This window comes from Cinclus cinclus, chromosome 2 (genome assembly GCF_963662255.1).
Source record: "Cinclus cinclus chromosome 2, bCinCin1.1, whole genome shotgun sequence".
NCBI classification, from domain to species: Eukaryota; Metazoa; Chordata; class Aves; order Passeriformes; family Cinclidae; genus Cinclus; species Cinclus cinclus.
Window position 1 is genome coordinate 42,305,181 of NC_085047.1, and position 21,031 is coordinate 42,326,211.

Consider the following 21,031-nt stretch of genomic DNA (forward strand, 5'->3'; position numbering starts at 1 on the left):
CTTTCTGAAATCTGATTTGATTGTAGTAAGTTAAGACTGTGACATATTTCTGTGATATAAAAAATTTTCTCTGGAACACAGAGGAAAAAAAATCAACCTTGTCATAATATTTTTTAAAATATATTACTTGGAGGAGAGTTATTAATAGGCACCTATTTTGTTTTACAATTTCAACTGTTAAGCCCTTCTTAACAAGAGCTAGAAAATAAATCTATTTCAACAAATTAATACACATATTAAGTACAGTTCAGTATTGTGGTTCTTAAGTTGTAAAATGAGATCAAAGCAAAGCTTATATTCTGTGACTTTACTCTTTTGTAATGTATGAGACTATGACAGTGTTAATTTCTAGCACAGTGGGGAGGAAAACAAATGGATTAATAATGAAGATGTAAGAGTACCTCTATTATTTAATGTATTTTTTTCCTTTTTGTTTTAATCATGCAGATATTTCACACTGCACCAGACCCCAATATTCCTCTTCCCCAGCCTCAGTCCCGATCAAGTTCAAGAAGAACAAGAGCAATTTGTCTCTCCACAGGTTCCCGTAAACCCAAGGGGAGATACACACCATGTCTAGCAGACCCTGACAGTAAGTTTGTCATTGCATGCTGGTTATCTTGCTTTTTATGTGATCTTTTAACTTTGCCTGAATAATATCCTATAGATACTGTATTCCAGTGGTCATAAGCATCAGCTTTTTACCCTCTATGAGTCACAGCAGCACTGACTGACTGCAGTCCTCACTTCTCAGATCAGGAAGGATGTTTGGTTATAGCCAAGTCTTGCATTGCATACAGTGTTCAACATAATTTAAAGTAGACTTTGTATTCTAATCTAATTTTAGTCTACTTTGAAACTCAAGAGTTCATTGTATGATGTTCATCTCATTTGCTTGCAGGATGATTATTAGGGTTGGGAAATGGTAAATGCAGTCTTTTCCCTCCTTCTATAAGAAATGTAATTCAGTCAAGGATAGGAGGTCAAAATCATCACTTGGCTTTTTTCACATGCATAACTATGATCATTGCTTCAAAGTCAGCCACTGCCTTGGCTGTCAAAACCACTGAAACTTCGTTAGGTTTTCTGGATTAGAAACAAACTCTAATCTTCCTGGGAGAAGCAGTATACTTATCATATGGCTTAGTGTTTTACAGCAGGGAGTTATATCTATAATTAATAGCTCATTTAGAATGCTTAATTTTATACAGATGTAATTAAAAACTTTTGCTTCATTCATTCTCATCCATTTGGGTCACCACTTTTTTACTTACTGATTACCGGTGAGGAGAACTGAAACTTTTTAAAGGCTTAAGTCATTAACAATTCCACTACTGCTAAAGACTTCCTAAAGAACTTCTGTGTCCCTTGGTCCCTCAAAAAGATTTATATGAGTTTGGTTCAGTAAGTTAATCCACAGTTAAAGTGCATCTGTTCTTGAGGATCTGTAGTTATTCTGAAGTCTGTAATGTTAAGAAATCTATCCTCAGTATATTCTTGCAAAGCTGCTGCATTTTCCTCCCACCTGTGTTACTTGTTTCCTGCCAGGGAGAGTTTAAATACTAAATAGCAATAGCTCCCTGCACAGAGGTTCCAAGTATGAATGACATGGTGTCCTGGTTTGAAAGACAGGTGTTTGCTAAGGAAAGCAGAAGCTTCCCTTTGGACTGAAAAAATATGATCCTTCCGATTATTATGATTTTGAAATTAAGGGAGCTCTCAGGCAAAGATATGGGGGTAGGAATAACAGTTCTTTACTAGTATATCTAACACGACAAACAAGAGCAACAACAGCTATGAAATTACCCACAAACAGAACAGTAACTCAGTCCCAGTGTTTTTTGGCTGCAGGCACCTTTTCCCTGAGCTGCAGTTCCCGGTGCTGGGGGCGGGCGGGTCCCGCAGAGCCGCAGGAGGGCTGGGGGTGATGGCAGAGCTGTCCCAGGGGGAGAGAGAGATGGAGAGAGAGCTCTCCGCTCACAGTGTGGGTCCTGGTGCTCAGCAGAGTGCTGGATGGTGGTAGTTCACAGCGAGAAGACAGCCGGGCAGGGTCCGATGGTGGTTTCCCGACGCTGGGATGGCAGGGATGGGACACAGGCAGCGATCGTCCTTCTCGTCCCAACTCCGCGGGAGAAATGGGCTGAGCCAGAGCCTTCCGCTTCCTCTTCTGGATGTTTGAATCTGGCGGGGTTTCCCTCTTCTCTCTCCCCTCCCCCTTGTCACCAGGGCCCAGTCAACAGGTATCTTAGCATGACAATGGGGAAAATTCCACAGAGGGAAAAGGGAGAGAACCAACCCCCAACACGTGGGATCCCAAGTAAGAAGTTACAAAGGAACAGTCAGTTACACTCACCAGAGGACAAACTGAGAAGGTTTCAGGTGTTTGTCACTGTGTAACTGCAATGAATGCATACCACTGTAAAAAAAGGGGTATTTCTGTGTGAGTATTTTGCAGAGTGTATGCAAGCTTCTTCAGGCTGTGCCAGAAGAGATTCAGGGTGGACATCAGGAAGAATTTCTTCATTGAAAGGCTTGTCAAGCATTCAAACAGACTTACCAGGGAAGTGGTGGAGTTGCCATCCCTGAAAGCCTTCAAGAAATGACGTGCCATTTAGTGCCATGCTTCAGTTGACATGGAGGTGTTCAGTCACAGGTTGGATTCAATGATCTTAGGGATCTTTTCCAACCTAACTGATTGTATGACTTCTATGATGCTACGTTTGGTGGCAGTTTGATTGCCACTAGGTCTTATTGAACAGCTCTCCACTTGTGTTTTGCTTATTAGCTGAAACTCAGCACTTGTGTAAACAAGTTTCAATTAGTATCTTACTTGTGTCCTGAAATGCTGAGGTGGAAGCAAAGGTATTCTTACCAAATATAAGGTGTGACAGGAGACAGGTAAGAGGGAGCCAAGGCTTCTGGCAGTAACATTTTCAGAGTACTAGATGGTTTTAACTCATTGTTTAAATGAAGCACAGACACAACTATATTGCAGGAAATAAAGGAAATCTGTATGGTGTGAGAAAAGAGACGCAGGTTTCATATGGTAGGGAATGATAAAAAGTTATAGAAATTGCATCTGACAAACAACACACCAGCCAATCTTGCAACTTTCAAGGGACTAATGCCCTGTAAATGAGCAAGATGAGTCTTCAAGTTGAAAATAAGAAAAAAAGAGTTGTGTTATTTCTGTAGGAAACCACATATTAATGAATTTGATAACAAAGTACAAAAGAGCAAAAAGTAGCATGAAAGCAATGCACATGGTTAGAAAACGCAGTATATTTCTCACTCTCTCTCCCTTCCCCTGCCTCCTCCCTAGGTGACTCGTACAGCAGTAGCCCTGACAGCACTCCCATGGGCAGCATCGAATCTCTGTCTTCTCACTCCTCTGAGCAGAACAGCACCACCAAGTGCACACCCTCACAACCAAGGGAGAAATCAGGAGGGATTCCATGGATAGCCTCTCCCGCTTCTTCTAATGGCCAGAAAAGTTCAGGCCTGTGGACTACAAGTCCAGAATCCTCATCAAAGGAGGATGCAACCAAAACAGATGTGGAATCAGACTGCCAAAGTGTAGCTTCTGTCACTGGACCAGAAAATGCCTCTCCACCAACAGACCTGACCAAAAAGAGTTCCTACAGTCTGTCTGGGCTGAAAAGGTCTTCAGCATCTTCCCTTAGGTCAATTCCATCAGCTGAAGGTACTTACCAAGGTCTTTTATCAGATCAGTGTTAACTTATGCATCAGAAAACGGGAGCTGGGTCTGAAAGATGATGATAATCATTAGTCCTGTTTGTTTGTTTGTTTGCTTGTTTTTAATCTTTGTGGTATGTTGTTTCAGTTTTCAAACTGCTTCTGACGTATTTCCGTTGCTTATAACCTACATAGTTCACTCAGCTTAGAAGATACATTTCTCAAATTTAGATCACTCTCTTATCCTCCTATGATTCACCTATAATTTGTGACATGACATGTATTACAGTAAATTAGAAATATTAATAATAGAGGTATTGTGCTTGTATTTTGGGATCTCTGTATTATGACAGCGTTTAAGGCATTATTAAGTATTGGTTGGTCTTTGCCATAAGGAGAGAAGCAGATGCAGTTTTCATCTTGCAGAACATCCATGGAAGCAAGGCAGCAGTCCACTGATAAGTCACCTGAAAGGACACATGTGGACATGGCTTATATTCATTACAAGGACTTCCTCTGTGTGTTATACAGTCTGTACACATATAGATTTCTTTACCAAGTTACAGTGGCACTTGTTTAAGGCAAATCGTGGTCATTTATTCCTAAGTATTTTTTTTTAAACTGCATGAATCTTCTGTGGATACTGAAATTTAAGTTTTACAAATTATTGTGGTCTGATTTCACACTGCTTTGATCAGTTGACGTCTGAGAATCATTTTCCTGTCAATTTTTTTTTCAATTTTCTGCCAAGTGCTACTTTATAAATGCTTTTATTAATGATTGTACAGTCCAGCCATATAATTGCAATGTAATTTTTTAGTCCTCTCAATTTTACCATAATTTCCTCATTCTTTCTGTTGGTTCTTTTCTCCCAATTTTTTGCCTGAAAGACTGTTTCTTCTCATTCTTAGTAAGTAGATTCTCTACCTGTTTTGACTCCTAAAAAAAAGGAAGAAAAAACTTCAACAACATCAGCACAACCTTTGCTTTGCACAGTTACACATGTTGTGAAACAGCTTCAAATCAGCTTTAATGTTCCCTATAATTTGGTGTTTTCTTTAGGTAACAAAAGCTGCAGTGGATCTATACAGAGTTTATCTTCAACAGATACCAAAGATACACTAAAGGCTCCACCAAACCCTGATTTACCTCCCAAAATGTGCAGGAGATTAAGATTAGATACTGCGTCAAGCAATGGTTATCAAAGACCAGGATCTGTGTAAGTCATTAAGGCCCTTTGGAGACTTGTGTCATTACAGTATTGTCTATTATAAAGTGACTCAAGAGACGTACAGAAGTAACTGAAAAAGCATGCATGAATACTTGATTTTAATATTTTTGTATTTGTTAATTATTTATCTAGTTTTGTTAAAATTGAAAGCAAAGGAGATGGCACAAAGTCTGTTTATGTCAGTTGAAAGACTACCATTAACTTTATTAGACTGGAGACAAGGTAGAAATATTTCCTAGAAAAATTATTAGTATTATTTTCTCTGGTTCTTCTGAAATTTAATATTTCAAGGAGCAGAAATTCTATTTACTGTCTATGATGTTATCTGAGAAAGATCATCAGATTTTATTTGTGAAAGTCTAAACTTGGAGGAAGGAAAAAAACAACCTTCAGCTCTGAAGTGTCTTCAGTTGCTGCATGATAAATACTTCATTTCTAACAGTTGGGGTTTGGTTTGGTTTGGTTTGGTTTGGTTTGGTTTGGTTTTGGTTTAGTTTTATTTCTTTAATGCTGAAAGGAAGATAGTTCTGAGCAACAGAGATAGTTATTTAGCCTGTTGAGATTTGGGTTAATAACATTTCTCAGTGCTTTCAGAAGAGTGAAAAGTCACAAAATGTCTCCTGATCTAACTTGGACCCAACGTACCTCTGTCCCCATGAACGATTTCCAGATCTGTAGAGCATCAAGAAGTTCTTGAAAATATAGAGAAATATAAAATATAAAGAAATATATCATTCAGCCTCTCCGCTTTGTAATCTGGAACGGATCACTGTAGTCATTTCAGAGACTCCTGTTTCTTACTTAAACAGATAATTCTGCACAGCTCAGAATTCCTGCATGATAGTGACAGACTTTCAGTAAAAGCATTTCCAATATATCTATTTGCCATACATTAATATAATTTTAAACACAAGATGTCAAGGTTTCCATTGGTGACTCAGCAGAGCACTGGAGCATGCAGAAGTCCGTGTGGCCAGTTAGGTTATGCCCTTAAAAAGTCTGGTGAATAGGAATGTAAGTGAACAATTTAAAAAAAAAATTAAATGTGTCCATGTCTTTAGGTGATTAAAAGTGAAACTAGTGTGTGTAGTATAAAGCATAGTGGTGCATTTGTTTTCAGAGTGGCTGCAAGAGCGCAATTGTTCGAAAGTGCTGGTTCACTTAAACAAGTTTCTTCAGGACGGTAAGTGCTACAAACTGTTTAACATTCTGAAAAATCCATTCTGTTTTGCTGGCTTCAGAGATTGAAAGAGAAGTGTTGGAGCTTTGTTCTGTGTCTTTTGGACAGCATCATGTGGCATGTGAAACTTCTATGGTTTGTTAAGATCATCCTGTGTTCAAAAGAAAGCTAAATTTCATAGAGAATAACAGCCAGTCTGGTTATTCTCTCACCTGGGGGAATAGTGAGAGAGGCTCAGGTTAGCTGTCTGCTTAAGGACACAGATACAAGAGAAAATTAACAGTATTTAAATTAGGATGAGGGTGCTGTACTTCCTCCATACAGCTGTTAGTATACAATGGCTTCAACAGAGTATCAAACCTGCTGGTTTATGGTAATTTGTTCATATCAGCAGGTCTGCAATAACATCTACTTTAAAAAGTTCAAGAACGACTTGATCAGGATTTCTCTCTTTTCCATCACATCTTCCATGTCTTGGTGTCTTGTCTGGAGAAACTGTTGACCTTTCTTCAGGAAGGATTGACATTTTCTTCACAATTGTTTGCATTTATTTCATTAATTTGATTCATTTTTATATTAAATGAATTTAGAATGTTTTAGTAAGTGATTGTCTAGGAAGCAGTATCTTCTGTACATTACTGCTCCTCTTACAGTTTACAGACAAAGCAGATAAGTAAAGAGATGTAGGAAAACATCTCTCTCTTCTCACTGTCCCAACTTTTCAAATTCTTTGAGCCAGAACACAGATTTAGAGCAGATCACTGCTTTACTCACTGATAAAACCTACAACGTACCAGAACTGTTGAGCAATATAAAAATATGTCAATCCATGAATCCAGAAGGAGTAGCCTAAAGTAGCACAGATGTAAAGGAAGATACCAACATGCTGAAATGTGTGGCCATGGAATGTACCTGTCCTCTCTGGCAGATCTAGCGGGGAGAGAAAGAAAATGCTCTTCTGCAAAGGCCTATTGATTTTGTGAGAGAAACAGCTTTCAGGAATCAAGGCTCTTCTTGTTTGGTATAATACATGAACTGTAAGATGAACAAAAAAGAGGGTGGCAGAGGGGGAAAGGGGTGTGAAAAGACCAGGGCAATAATTTAAGGAAGAAAAGTGTAAATGAAGGGTCTGGAATGTTCTTAAGCCTGTACCCTAAGTTGAAGGCAATTACTGCTTCACCAGTTCTGCATCATTTCATCTTCAACACTGTTCCTTTTCTTATTTTGTATTACTTCCTTCTTTCAAGCTCTCCCCTGTTGTTCCTTCAGAGCCTGTGCCACCTCCATCTGTATATAAAAAGCATGTAAGAAGCAAAAATCTGACAAAGGAAAAGTAGCAGTTTGGTAATGGATGTGGAGAGCGGATAACAAAGCCGAAAACACTGAAAGGCTGAATAGCTCCTCTACTTCAGCCTTCATAAGAAGGCAGAAGATCAACAGGAGCAAGGAGAATGGAAAATGAGAAAGAGGAAGAAATCAGAAGTAGCTCAGCTGTTCTTATAATGCTGTTTAAGTCTGAGTATGATTTTGCAATTCAGAGCTAGCTATTATTTAGCTGCATTTTATGAACATGAAGGCTGATTTAAAACCATAGAATAGCCTTTCTTTTTTTCTTTTCCTTTTTTTTTTTTTTTTTTTTGCTCTGAAGTATGTAGGAATCATGGTAATTACAACTTCATCATGCAGTAGAAAGGCCTCCTGCATTCATAATTCTGCTAACCAATGAATATATGCAGGGCCAAGTGTAAGGTGGAGAAACTGTTTGTAACCTGCTTGGTCTGAGACCAGAAATACTCAAGTCCCGACAGTGTTGGACTCCCTGCATGGGTAATTTACCCTGCTAAGATAAATTTTAAGCTACTGCTTACCTATGCATTATAGAATGTAAGTAACTTCTTCCCTGCTTGAAACACCTGTTGCCTGTTGTGGTCTTTTGTACAGATGGCAGATCAAAAGTACTTGTATGGCTTTGCAGTCTCACATTATTTTCCATATTCCAGCAGGTAATTCTGCACTTGATATTTTACTGCCTCAGTGGTCGGTCTGGTCCTACTTAATTCCTTCTTCCATGCAGTGTTTGCAACCCTGCTTTCTGACTTTGTATGATGCAACAGGTCTATAAAGAGTGTGTGTGTCTTCTTTTTTAATGTATTGTTTGACCTGTTTTCTCTCCTTGTACACATGAGTATATGCTTCTGTAACACTAAAGGGTTTTTCTAGTCAGAAAGACAAGAGACCACAGTACATGTGTTAGGATTGGACAATTAGAGTTACTTTGACTTTTGTCTTCCCATTTCCTGATTTGAAGTTTATTATTCATCAGTCTCTCTCACTGTGGTATGAAGTTACTGTGTACTCGGAGACCAGTTTCTGTCACTAATCTAATATGCACTTGAAAGAGGTGAGGGAGTTTGCTTACTGTTCTCACAAACACTGAAGTTAGAGAAGTCAGTCAGGCCTGAGATCTGTTTATTTCAGCTTCTGTACAGAAATGCACTGACACATAAGCCCTAATTCTGCATAATCTTGACTTTGATTTAGAGGTGCACAGAAAGTCAAGTCTCCTGAAGTGGGAAACTGCATTAGAAGAGGAAATTTCATTAGATAAATGGGAAGGAGTAGGTGACAGCAAAAGGCTTAACCTTTCAGCAGGGTTTCTAGGTGCCACTTTGGGACTTCAGTAGGAGCAGACAGATGTTTTGAATGCCCTCTAGACCCATGCTCCCATCCCAGCCATATGATTAAATATTCTTTTCCAGTCATTCTTCTGTTTTTATTTTCATTCTGTGTTTTTGCATTTCCTAAAACACCTGGAATGCCTTGCTCAGACCAGGCCAGTGTTTTGAGTCTGCCATTTCCAGGGCTCTATAAACCTTTCTTCTACCTGTAGGATAATAGTAACTGGTGAGTCATCTCATATGTTTTTTTTCATTCATTCCTCTTCTGGCTTTGTCTTGCTAGACTGAAAAGTCATTAGGGCAGGAGCATAGTTTTAAAGCTTGTTTACCTTTCAAAATATTTATTATTACTATTATTATTAGAGCCTCGGGTATTGTTGACTGAATAGACAAGCAAAAGAATTTATGATCTGATGAGTACCAATCATTTGACTGCTAGTATATTTATCATTATGGACTCAACTATAATAGGAAGTAAGAAAATGGAAAATGCATTTTTCTCATCTGGAATCTACCCAGTAAGGTCATTGGAAGAAGAACTTCTAGGAAATGTGGGTAACGTTTTCTAAAGTTGCTCTGCCCTAAACAATATGAATTACACTTCTCTCAGGTTATTAACATAATCTTAAAGAACAGTAATAGATAATGGTGATGTTATCACATGCTTTTTAACAGTGTTGTTTCTAAGGAGAACAGCATTAACACCATCAGTAAGAATGTCCATTTTCATAATCGCAAACAAAATGCCCAAGAACCTGCAAGCTTATCTCATGAGCAGTGCCTCCAAATGGATAGGGTTGAAATGAGTAATAACAAATATGAGAACCCAAATAATCAAATCAAGTGTGGAGGCAGTAACTAGATGCTTAAAAATTGCTCCAGAATTATGAGTAAATTTTCTTAAATCTGTCACTCATTTTATCATCCCAGATAGTCTGTAGATAACTTTGTAAGTGCTCTGTCTCAGGAGAAAGGTAGTGTGAGGAATCCTATCATTCATTAGCTTTTGCGAAACTGACTTCTTGTATTTCTCTATCTGTGTAAATGTCAAGTGCTGAGAACCTTTCTCTTTCCATAGGAGTTGACTTTAGAGGTCTTGTCCAACCTTAGAAATTCTGTGATTGTAGACTTCTAAGACAGAGTCTTATGTTTTCTTGTCTTTTTTTTTTTATTATTTTTAAGGTAAACATGCTTGGATCAGATGAAATTGGAGGTTGAGAACAGAATAGTTTACTAGACATTAGAGAATCGAGGAGACAATTGCATTAATTTCTTAAGTTTTTCTAAGGGCAATAAAAACAACATGTCATATTTCAAGAATGACTTACAAAATTCTGCCTCACATTTAATATTGCCTTAAAGGTCTTTTGTCAGTATTACTCAGGTGTCTCATTATTAACATGGTACCTGGCTTGATAGTCAAATTATTCAGATTTTGTGCTTTGGTAAATTCATTATCCACTACTTTGTGTTCATTACAATTGCAGCAATCTTTAAGTTACTCTACTGTTTTATAGGTGTAAAATCCATGATGATGCCACCTCAGGTGTATTGGGTTTGCATAACAAGGGGTCATGCCAGGGTCAACCCATCCCAACAGGCTGTTTTGTCATAGTGTTACTGATTTGGGTCAGGATAATTAGAACATCTGTAGTCTCTCTGTAGACTTTGAGGGAAAATTAGATTAAATAATTTTAGTTTATGTGTGACCTTCACTGAAGTTATCTAAACTCCCTCTGTATATACATTAGGTAGATTATAATGTGTAAATTTGTACAGATTATGCAGAGTAATGAATCAAAACACCTGCCTTGTCAGGTGTAGATGGCAAGCTCTTTACAGCGGGAGGCACCAAGGAGTTGTTTTGGAAAAACTCTGCTCAGAGCAGTCTACACCAGCCAGAGAGCAAGGTAACCTTTAAGCAAAGTGAACAAACAGAGTTCCAGTGCTCAACTTGTTTTAGTTAGCTGATGGGATGTAACCAGAATGACAGTACTAAAAATCAGGAATGTTTCCAGGGCCTTGGATATCGTATAACTCAAAATTCCTGATCTCCTCTGGAAATCTCATCCTGAGAATGTAACCCTTGAGGAGTCATTAGTTCTGTTAAGATGAAGGCAAAACATGCCACTTAGTCCAGTCATAAGTCAGAGAACCAACAGCAAAGCTTTTTATTCAGAGGGAGAAATAATCTCTGGAAAGCTCTCACATAAAAACTTCAGAGTATGTCCATCCACTCTCATACCCTTTTAAAGGTTCAAATGAATGATGATAATGCTTGTGATGTGGCACTGTTAATTAATCTGTCATGCAACTCTTTTATCTCACTATTTTGAGAGAAGGACATGATAGATTAAATGCTACTTGCATATACACACTCTCAAAAAGTATGCAGAAAATTTTAAACTTTGCCACAAGTCACATATTGGGTCATTGAGATAAATCTTGGCTAGAAGGAAATCTCAGTTGGCAATTCTCCATCATATCATGCAAAGGTGAAATAGTCAACAAGTTCATCTTCACTTAATGAGTGTGGTTTAAGGAAATTCAGAAAAATTGGTGGGTCATGTAAAATTGTTCTGAGTGTGTAAAAGTCAAGGAATTAGGTAAAGTGCAGGAATTTTCTCTCCAAGAAGAGAATTCCTAATTTCCATCTTCATGTTCGTACCCTCATTTTATACTTTGCAGAATCGTGGTGCCAAGCCCCAAGAGGTGACTTTTTTGGCCCTCCTTCTCTGGGACAGAATCATTACTCCTTTTTGTCTCATGCTTACTTTCTAAATATTATTTTCCTCTGTAGACCTATTAACAATAGTTTCTCACAGGTCAAGGTTTTAGACCTTGAATGACTTGATGGTCACTTTTGAATTTGTCTCCTGGCAATCAATCCATGGCTTGCTTCAAACAGTATGCTCATTTCAGTAATTATTTGAATGACAACCTCATTTTAGAAGTTCCACATTATATTCCTGTTTAATTGTCTAAATGGGATGTCAGTCTCTCCTCTGCAATAACATGGTTGTTAACGCCAGTAAGCTTGAAATTATTATCTGCTATAACTCCACTCCTCTGAACTGCTCTGTAACCAATCATTATCATATAGCATTTGTACATCTGCTTATTCCTATATTCCCCAGGTCTTAATTTCCTTTATACCTTTTCCCTTGTTATCTCATTTACTGCAAGCCTGTATTTTTTTTCTTTCAGACAAGCAAAAGCCATGTATTCCTGTAAGGCTGAGCATAGTCATGAGCTGTCTTTCCCACAGGGGGCAATATTTTCCAATGGTAAGATTTGTTTTACATTGACTTACATAACAAAAAAGAACCTATAAAAAATGAACCCTGTCACAAAACGGGGTCATAATTCCCTTTTTAGCTCTCAGGTTTTGCCCTGATTTTTCAATTGCTCTTGAATAAATACCATCTAAATAAATATATGTAGCATGTATGGGATTTTAAACAGTGTTAAAAGTTGTATATATGTTTTTTTGCAGTGTATCCATCAGTGGAACCAGGCTGGTTAAAGGCAACTTATGAAGGCAAAACAGGACTAGTTCCTGAGAATTATGTTGTCTTCCTCTAGTAATCTTCAGTGGACAGCAATATCTTCATGGTATCCATGGTAACAAATAATAAGCACTATGATTTTTATCTGACACAGATATGGGATCAGCCCCTTAGCTGAGTGATAGATTTCCTTCAGATGCTGCAGCTGCAGGTTACAGAGCTCCCTGCCAACGGAACAGAATGTGATGAAACAGTTAACAGTTTCTGTGCTGAGGATGGTACTCTGTTTAAATAACTTCCATTGTTTGCAAGAGGTTGTTCTGTTCTTCTTTTATGGGTAAGGAACACTAGAGCAATAAAAAAACAAAAAAAAAATAAAAAAAGAAGAAGCTATTTAGCTGCAGACTTTCAGGTTCAAGGATGTTGCTCACAGACGTGTGAAATTTAGAGGCAATGCACTCTATGACATTTCTTGTAATCCATGGTTATTAATATGGAAAATCGTGGACTTTTTCATAATGTAAGTACTGCTTCTATTGTGATCTGAATGCTCCCTTAGAAAACTTGATTCTAAAATTGATCCTAATCATTTCAAATAAGAAATGACTTTAACATAAATCAGAAGTTGGAACTTCTGTTAGTCATTGAGTTACAATATGGTATAGAATTTATACAACTGATAAGATCAGTTTAAACACTGCCTGTGCAGTGAGTGCTCATTCAAAATGTGATATGTTTAATGAATGTTTCATTCAAATACTTACTACATTTCTTTTCTGCTTTCTATAAACAGCATAGATAATATTAGCAACTTTTATTTTCAATGATTTAATCCTCTGGAAGATATTCTCTCTGTGTCCCAGAACAACTGTAGAAAACAGGGAGATGCTGAATCTGGACTGATAGGTAGTCATGTGAAGTGAGCAGTGAAAAACAGCAGTATGTTTTGAAACCTGAGATAAATTGTAACTCATTCTTTTTCCATTGCAAGTTAGACAGATGACCTGTGAACTAGCCAATTTTATAAGCTATGAATGCTAAAATCTCCCCATAGCAATAAAATTACTTAGTGGTATATCTCCTGACTTCTGCTAAAATATTTGACAAAGATTCTCTCCTTCCACAGAATAAAAAATCCTTACTTTTAAAAGGTGTTTTAAAGACCTATTTATTGCTCCTGGTAGGACTGAAAAGGGGAGAAAAAATAAAAATAAAATAAAAAAACAAGTCAAAGAAAACCATAAGAAGCTTTCTCAGTCTGAGCAGTTTTCTTGTACACCTTGAGGGAAAACATGAACTGCATGCTTGGCTACTTACCATTCCTGATTGAAAACATTTAACCTCCATCTTAGTATTTCTTCAACATCAGTGCTTCAAAAATAATTCATTGTATCATACAACTACCTAGGCTTAGTTTCATAGATCTCTCAAGGCACAGTTCTTTCTTCAGTAGCAGAAATCAACATATAAATCATCTGTTGATTTCTAAGTTTTACACGACTTCAAGAATGTTTAAGGAAGAACTGCTGTTAGGGCTGAAAACATCAGTAATTTTTTTTACCTGCTGTTTTTCTTTCTTTCCATAGCCTTTTTCTTGTTTAAATTGAAAAGTAAGCCACATTGCCAACACAAAGAAGCACATCAGAACATTCTTTATATGTAGTGCATGAATTCTTCAGAGCAATTGCTGGATTTCAGGCTGCTGACAGAATCCTGCAGGATCTTTCTCCTCACTAATTCAAGTACTGAGTCATGATCAGAGAAAGAGAGAGACTCGAAGAACATCCTTCCAAAAATCCTTTTCATAGGGGGAGTCTGAGCCAAGACTGGCTGCAGGCAGTGGAGGACAGACCCCATGTATTAGTGACTGAGTGACCTGGGTTCTTTCTTCACCCTAAACAGTTTCATTAATCCCAAAACATGTTTCACTTCATCTGAAATCCAGACTGTGCCCAGTGCATTGTGATGAAGGGTTATTCCAGATGGCACTGGCAGTGAAGGCAGACACGTGTGTGCTCATCTGTTTTGCCCAGAGCAGATGTGAAAGGAAGTGAAGGTCTTTTTTCAGCCAGTTGAATCTTCCTTCATTTTAAGGCAAGCCAAGTTTTCTTAGTCTGAGCTATGCCTGAGACTGCCATTGCCCTGAGAAGATCAACGTGATTTTGGTTGTGGTTCTGCTGTATTTAACAATTAAAAAACTGTAGGCTGTCAAAAGGTTTGTCTCTGGTGACCTTCCCAGGAAAAGTGCTGCTGCAGGCAAAAAGGAGCAGAAAGGGAAGCAGAACTTTGAGCAGAAGCTTCTGTCTGTTGCATGGAGTCTGTAGTAAACCTCTACTGAACGTCCTTTGATGACTCCTCATACCTCTTAAGGGCAATTTAATTGTGAAATTCTTGAGGAATTGCGAAATACAAAATGTAGAAAATGTTTTTTCTTACTTGCTTTGTTCTAGCCTGATTTATAAATAAGTGGAGAAAAGACCCCTAAGTTTAGGTAATATCACATCCTCTGTATGTGTCTCACAATTCTCCAGTACTGTGTTTTGAATTCAGCTGATCTGAGTGCCAGCTAGAGAAGTCAAAGATGCCAAGTTAATTAAAAATTTTGTAAAACTGCCAAGTTGAGTTACAGATGAAGCAAGTAGAGCCTGTGAGTGCTGAGGGAAAGGTTGTAGAAAGACCTGGAGGAATCCCTGTGGAGGAGAGGTGTTTCATCTGTTCCCATGCATTCATCTTATATTAGGCCAAAATTAGAATTGGAGAAGACAACTTCATAAGAAACTGGATTCCATTCGTGTGCTGCTCACAAAAAAAAAAAAATCTGTGTTTTCCTCTGTAATGCTCTGCAGCTTTGTCAGACCTTCTTCCAAACTAGGTATAAATAATTTCTAAGTCATTTTGCTTTGAAATGGCATTTTCATCTATAAAAGGTTATGCCCATTCTTACAGTTAGCCACTCACTCTGCTGGAGTAGGGCTTTTGATTTTTGGAACTCTATGGCTTTTCTTGTACTCTCCTCTGCGGCACACAGTAGCACTTTCTGTATGATCTGCTGGGTTCTGGGTGCCCCAGCCCTTCCCTGCCTTTCAGGAGGGAGTTTATCTCTACAAGAAGCTGAACAGTGAACTAGAAGGTTGAGTAAGTAGGGGTGCAAAGACTGAAGTGGGGGAGGGAGCAGCACCAAAGCTTCTCTAATGATGATACTCTCAGGCCTGGCCAAAAACCCTTTCTGATGATAGCAAGGAATGAGAAATCCTTATAAAATTTAAATTGATATATAATATTTTGATAATGCCTTACCTGAAAATTAGTCAATCTGAATTAAATTAGCTCATAGTAGTGATTTACTATTCTTTATGAATATCAGACACACTCTACAAGCAAAGGTTAAACATTTTTTTAAATAATTATTATTATCCTTCCTTAAAGGATGTAGCAGGGTTGTTCCAAATATCCCTATAGAACTCAAGGTAGAGATACATTGTTGTTGTTGTTTGTCTTGTGGAAATAATGTCTGTACCCACAACATATAATTAGCCATGTTTTTTCTTTGTTAAACCTTTTGATACATGTTGCAGCACAACATGAATCAAACTGATAGTGTGAAGGACTGATATATTGTATGATAAATATGTAAAGTATATTAATATTCTATATTCACACTTTTTATTAATGATGATAAAGATTACATTTTTTGTGTGTAATTCCTATGAGTTCAGTATTAAAATGTCTTTGCCATATTTTGGCACTTAGAGTTATATGTAACAAAACTGTTAAATTAAACCATAGTTATCACTTATGTCCCTAACTAATCTATAATATTCATTGTACAATTATTTCTGGAAAAAAAAAAGATGCACAGATTTGCTGACCAGCGCTATTCTATGATAGTAACTTATTTTCCTTTTATATATTTTCTGGTGCTAATCTCTATTCTTTGCCTGTAATTGGATTGAATTGTAATGTGCCTTTAGTCTCATGTTAGAAGAGGAAAAGTTGTAAAATTCTGCGGTTCAGAATGGTAATTGTGACAATAACAACAACAACAAAAAAAGCACTGTATGGCAGTAATTGGATTTTTTTTTTTTTTTAAGTTTTCTCCCCTGGCCTATTTTCTGCTTAATAAGATTGCATCAGAATAAATAATGAAACTAAAAAGCATGTTGGTTTTGATATTTCTTTTCCTAAGGTAGAAGGTTGTGCAATTTTGTATTGAGCAACAAGAAGAGAAATCCCAGTTGAGGAGCACATCCTCCAGACTGGGATTGATCTTCTACATTTATGGAAACTGTCAAAGAAGTCAAAGACAGATGTTTGGCAATTTATAGTGAGGGTTTTCTGGCCAGAAGCTCCCAGAAAGGACATGGAATATTCTGCTAATGGGGTAATCTATGATCTGGCACGGGGTTGTCCTTTCCTTCAGCAGAGAGGTTTGGATGAATTGTTCAATGGCCAGAGATCAAAGCCATGGGCAGCCTTAGACTCTCTCTGGCTGGTCACAGAGCCCTGAAGATGGTGCTGCTGCTGCTGCTGCAGCCTGTCCAGCTCCTGCTCCTACTAAAACCCACTGTCAGTGGGGCTGTGTCTGTACCCATTGGGAGATCTCTTCTTTTTTAGTTTAAGATTTTGCACGGGCTTTGGGAGTTTGCTTTGTTTTGTTTTAGTGAGGTGCATGGTATCAAATCAGGCATTACTTCAGTCACTGAGGATGGTATCGCTTCTTTAATTGTCCTGTGTGTGGCAGTGTTTAATAAGCCATTGGATTATTCTTGTTGTTTTAAGTGTAAAGCACAGTGCTCCAAACCTTGGATACCTCAGCTGAAAGCTGTTTTCCATCTGAGCTTTCTGCAAGTGTTTTATTGGGAGTTGTCATCAAGCTCTGGCATTAAATATAGCACCATTATCTCTGCAAGAGTTTCTGTTGGAGCAAAGGGCAGAACAGCTGAATAGGGCACATGGATCGTTTCAACTTTCAATCATATTTATGGCAATTTTGGAGGTATTAGAGTTTATAGGGGTTACTTTAGATACTATATGGCATTTTAATAGGAAAATATTTACAATCAATAACTATATCTATTTAATGAAGTCCTACTAAATTATCTTATTGAACTCTCTGTTTATTTTGTAGTGTGGTTTCAATAATTATCTGCACTCTGTATATATCTACATGTAAATAACTAGCATGACATGCATAAGCTGACTTTGCAGACATAATTGTATCTTGTACTTTACACTGTATTTCAAAAATTTGAAAAAGTGTTTTTCAAAATAAAAATCCTTTATATACAAACTTTTTAATTGGTTTTAAATTTGGCCTCTGGTTCAGCCTTTTGATTTTTCCAAGTGATAGCACTTTGGTTCATTTCACCCCCGAGGATGCTTTACGTAGATGGGCATGTGAACACCAGACAATAGTCTGTCATACACTGTCCTGATGACATGGAAGTCTCCAAAGACGTGGCTTTTGAGGAAAAGAAAATGACAGTTTTGTTTGTCAGGTAGCAAGAAGCAGAACTCTGGTATGGCAGAATCTTGCTGATGAGGTGTTTGCCTCGGAAATTCAGAAGGTGGATGGGCTCACAGGAGGGCCTTCCAACAGCACTGCCAGGTGGGGGAAGCAAGTGAGTGCCCTGGCCTTTGCAAGTTCCCTTGCATGCCCTCCCCAGCATCTCTTCAAGACATTTTGCCTCTGTTTTTACAGCCCTCGGGCTGGAGTTACAGCTGTGCCCTAGGCAAAGGGAGCTGTCGGGTGGCCTGCCTTGCCTTTTCCCTAAAGGAACTCGCCAGAAACTCAGGAGACTTTAATACCCCTGAAACAATCAGGCTTTGTTATGATGACTGTGACTAAAAAAATCTGTGTTTCTTAAACAAGATCAAACCAGCCAGCTGATAAACTCTTTCCCTGTGCTTGGACAGTGCAGAAAACTGCAGGAGGCCAGGGAAGATGGATACTGCTCCTGCATCCATGGCTGTCAGCTGCCAGCTTCCTGCCCCTGGCATGCTCATGCTGCTGTGGCTCCTGCCTGCCAGCCCTGGGCTGGGCAGCTGCCCTGCCAGCCTCCTTCTGTGCAGGCACTGTGCCCACAGTGGCACAGGGGCACATCAGAGACAGACAGAAACAAAACATCAATGCCGTGGCTGTAAGTAAAAATGAGATTGTGGAGAAGCCAAGCAGCATGGACCAGATGGAGAAACTGCTCTGAAGTGAAGCCTGTATTTCACAGATCTCCCTGCCTGAGGATTTGAGAGATGTGGACTCTGCTTTCAGGAGTCAAAACATCACCTGCAGCCTGCAGTCACCAAACTGTCTTGCACTTTGCTGAGATCCTGGTGTCCCAGGCAGGATGGGTCGAGGGAGAAGGCAAGGTTCCCCTTGGGACCCAGGGATGCAGCTGAGCTGGGAAAGCCCCTTCTGGCTGTATTAATTCTGCTGGAAAAGCATGAGAAGTAGAGGGGCTGCAGCAAGGGGTTGGAGCTGAGCTGAAGCTTAGTGCCCTGACTTTGAGAAGCACGCCTGAGGTGAAGTGGAACAATAGCGGTGGAAATGTCACCATCACTCCCTGCAGCACCTCCGGGTACCACGGGGCTTTTGGGAAGGAGGGAAGTAGGGGGGCAGATGACCTGAGGCTCCTGCCCTGCCCTGCCCTGCCCTGCCGTGCTGCTCTTTGTGCAGATGAGCTGTGCCTGTGCCTGTGCCTGTACGAGCACTGCCACAGCTCCTTCTGGGACCAGCACTTGCGACTGGATTCCCCTCCACTCCTGCTGGGGGCCATGAAACCAGGAGTGGTAGGAACTGCCACAGATGCCCAGCTCTGCACTGTGATTGGGCACAAGAGGAAATGGAAAATATCTACATTTTGACAGCTCATCAAAAATGACAGTTCATTACTGATTTTATGTTAAAAATCTGAAATAAACTGTGTTTTCTGTTCGAGTTTTCTGGTCTTTTCCAAGGGGATGAAGGATTCTTGGCTTTAGATCCCCTGATCAGCAGGAGTGAATGCACACTACTTTGGGGTCTACACTAAGCTCTAAAATAGTTCTCATCACTCATTTTCACAGTGTCCCATTTTTCTTGGCATCAGGGAATAACTAAGATTTATTATTTCTGGGAAGCCTATGTTGTGTCTGACATGCAATATGTTGACATTTCAGTGAGCATTTAAATGCAAAATGACTGAAATTGCTGTTGAATCAACACAATGGTGTTGAATTGCCACATTAACACCAAATTTAAAACTCTCAAGGGGTGAGACATCTGTGCTTCTTGCCAGAAAGGGTGAAGACACATTTCATTACTTGGTTGCATTAAAGCACCTTACAGGACATGATTCTCATTTGTTTTGAAAAATTAGTATTTTTGGCTTTATTTCTGGTAAGCCTTCAACATCGACTAGGGGGGAAGAGTGGGATTGCTTTGGTATAGAATGTATGCTGAGATGAGCCAAGCTGGCCACAGCCTCCTGCCTAAAGAGGAGAAACTTCAGTGATCCAAGGAAACAGCATAGGTGTAAAGTGAGCAGGTGGCAAAGTCAGTTCAGGTCCCAGTTCAGAATATTTTCTCATTAGTTTGACATGATGGATTCCTTCAAAACCAACCTTTCTAACACAAACACTGCTTATTAAACATGCTAAATAAGGTATCTGCTCTTTCATCTTTTAAAATTTTATTTCATGTTTGTACAACTTTTCCCTTGTCATTCGGATTAATCGTTGATATGGAAACAAAGTATTGAAAGACATTCTTGGCTTCTTTTGCAATGGTTGGCTTCTTTTCTATTGTATTTGTGGCAACAAGCTCAAAAGCTGAACTAACCTAGAGCAAGTGCTTTTGCCAAAGATCATGGTGTGCTTTTTTTAATGTAAACATGCAGGGATTCATGGGAACATTGAGTGACCTCCACAGCCGGTACAGAAAGGAGTCTTAATTCACTTGAAAGTACTTTGGTAATTGGAATACATCTTTCTGCCAGTATAATTGAGGAACTGATTAGTTAGAGCCAGCACGGGTGTATTTCATTTAAAATTACTGTTAATGGCTCTTGGGTGCCCTTAGAAGGGATTAGAATCCCATCTGATGAAAAACATCAGCAATTTAGTTTTGTTAATAGTCATTGCTTTTGCATTCCTATGAAAAAAAGCACATGCAAAGGGAAACATGCAGCACATCTGTATTGGGGGTATTTTCAAAACAAGGTTTGCTTTGCTGTGCTTTGGCTACAGCAGTCACACGATCCATCCCCAGCAGCAGGTGGGGCTGAGAGGGTGGGGGTCAGCCCTTGGTGGGCTTGGGGAAGGGTGGGGTATGGAAGGTGCCAAACACGTCAGAGAACAGCAGAGCTCAGAGCTGGAGTGATGGGCTCCAGCCAGCTCATTCGGGGTCTCCATGTTCCAGACATGACCGTACACTCATGGCAGTGCTGGGGAAGCAACCTGTAGTGCACAAGCAGGTGAGACAGCTGCACACTGGGAAGCCCCGTGAGAAGCCTTTCAGAGGACAATTCCCAAACCCCGGCAGAAGGGGGATAAGAAACCTGACCTTGACCAATCCACGGAGGGTTCCTCCAAATAAATTAACTAGCATACAGGACACAACTGGTTCCTAGAATAGAGCAGGTGCTGTTTGCAAGGGCCTCCCAAGAAGGTAACAGGGGTTAGGGTTTCAGTGCACCTGAGCTGGGAGGCTGAGCACGAGGTGCTGGAAACAGAGACTGTGAAAGCAGTGACAACTGTGAGT

The 21,031-nt window shown here is 39.2% G+C and overlaps 1 protein-coding gene across 1 annotated transcript in view; it reads left to right on the forward strand.

The window, feature by feature from the left end:
- The window catches only part of ARHGAP42 (Rho GTPase activating protein 42), a 139,919-nt gene extending 127,220 nt beyond the window's left edge, over window positions 1–12,699 (forward strand). The window contains exons 19-24 of the mRNA XM_062514451.1: window positions 448–592; window positions 3,323–3,703; window positions 4,759–4,915; window positions 6,048–6,110; window positions 11,993–12,072; window positions 12,282–12,699. Of these exons, the coding sequence (XP_062370435.1) occupies window positions 448–592; window positions 3,323–3,703; window positions 4,759–4,915; window positions 6,048–6,110; window positions 11,993–12,072; window positions 12,282–12,370 (915 nt within the window). The 3' untranslated portion in view covers window positions 12,371–12,699. The remainder of the gene's footprint in view (window positions 1–447; window positions 593–3,322; window positions 3,704–4,758; window positions 4,916–6,047; window positions 6,111–11,992; window positions 12,073–12,281) is intronic.
- Window positions 12,700–21,031: the final 8,332 nt, after the last annotated feature.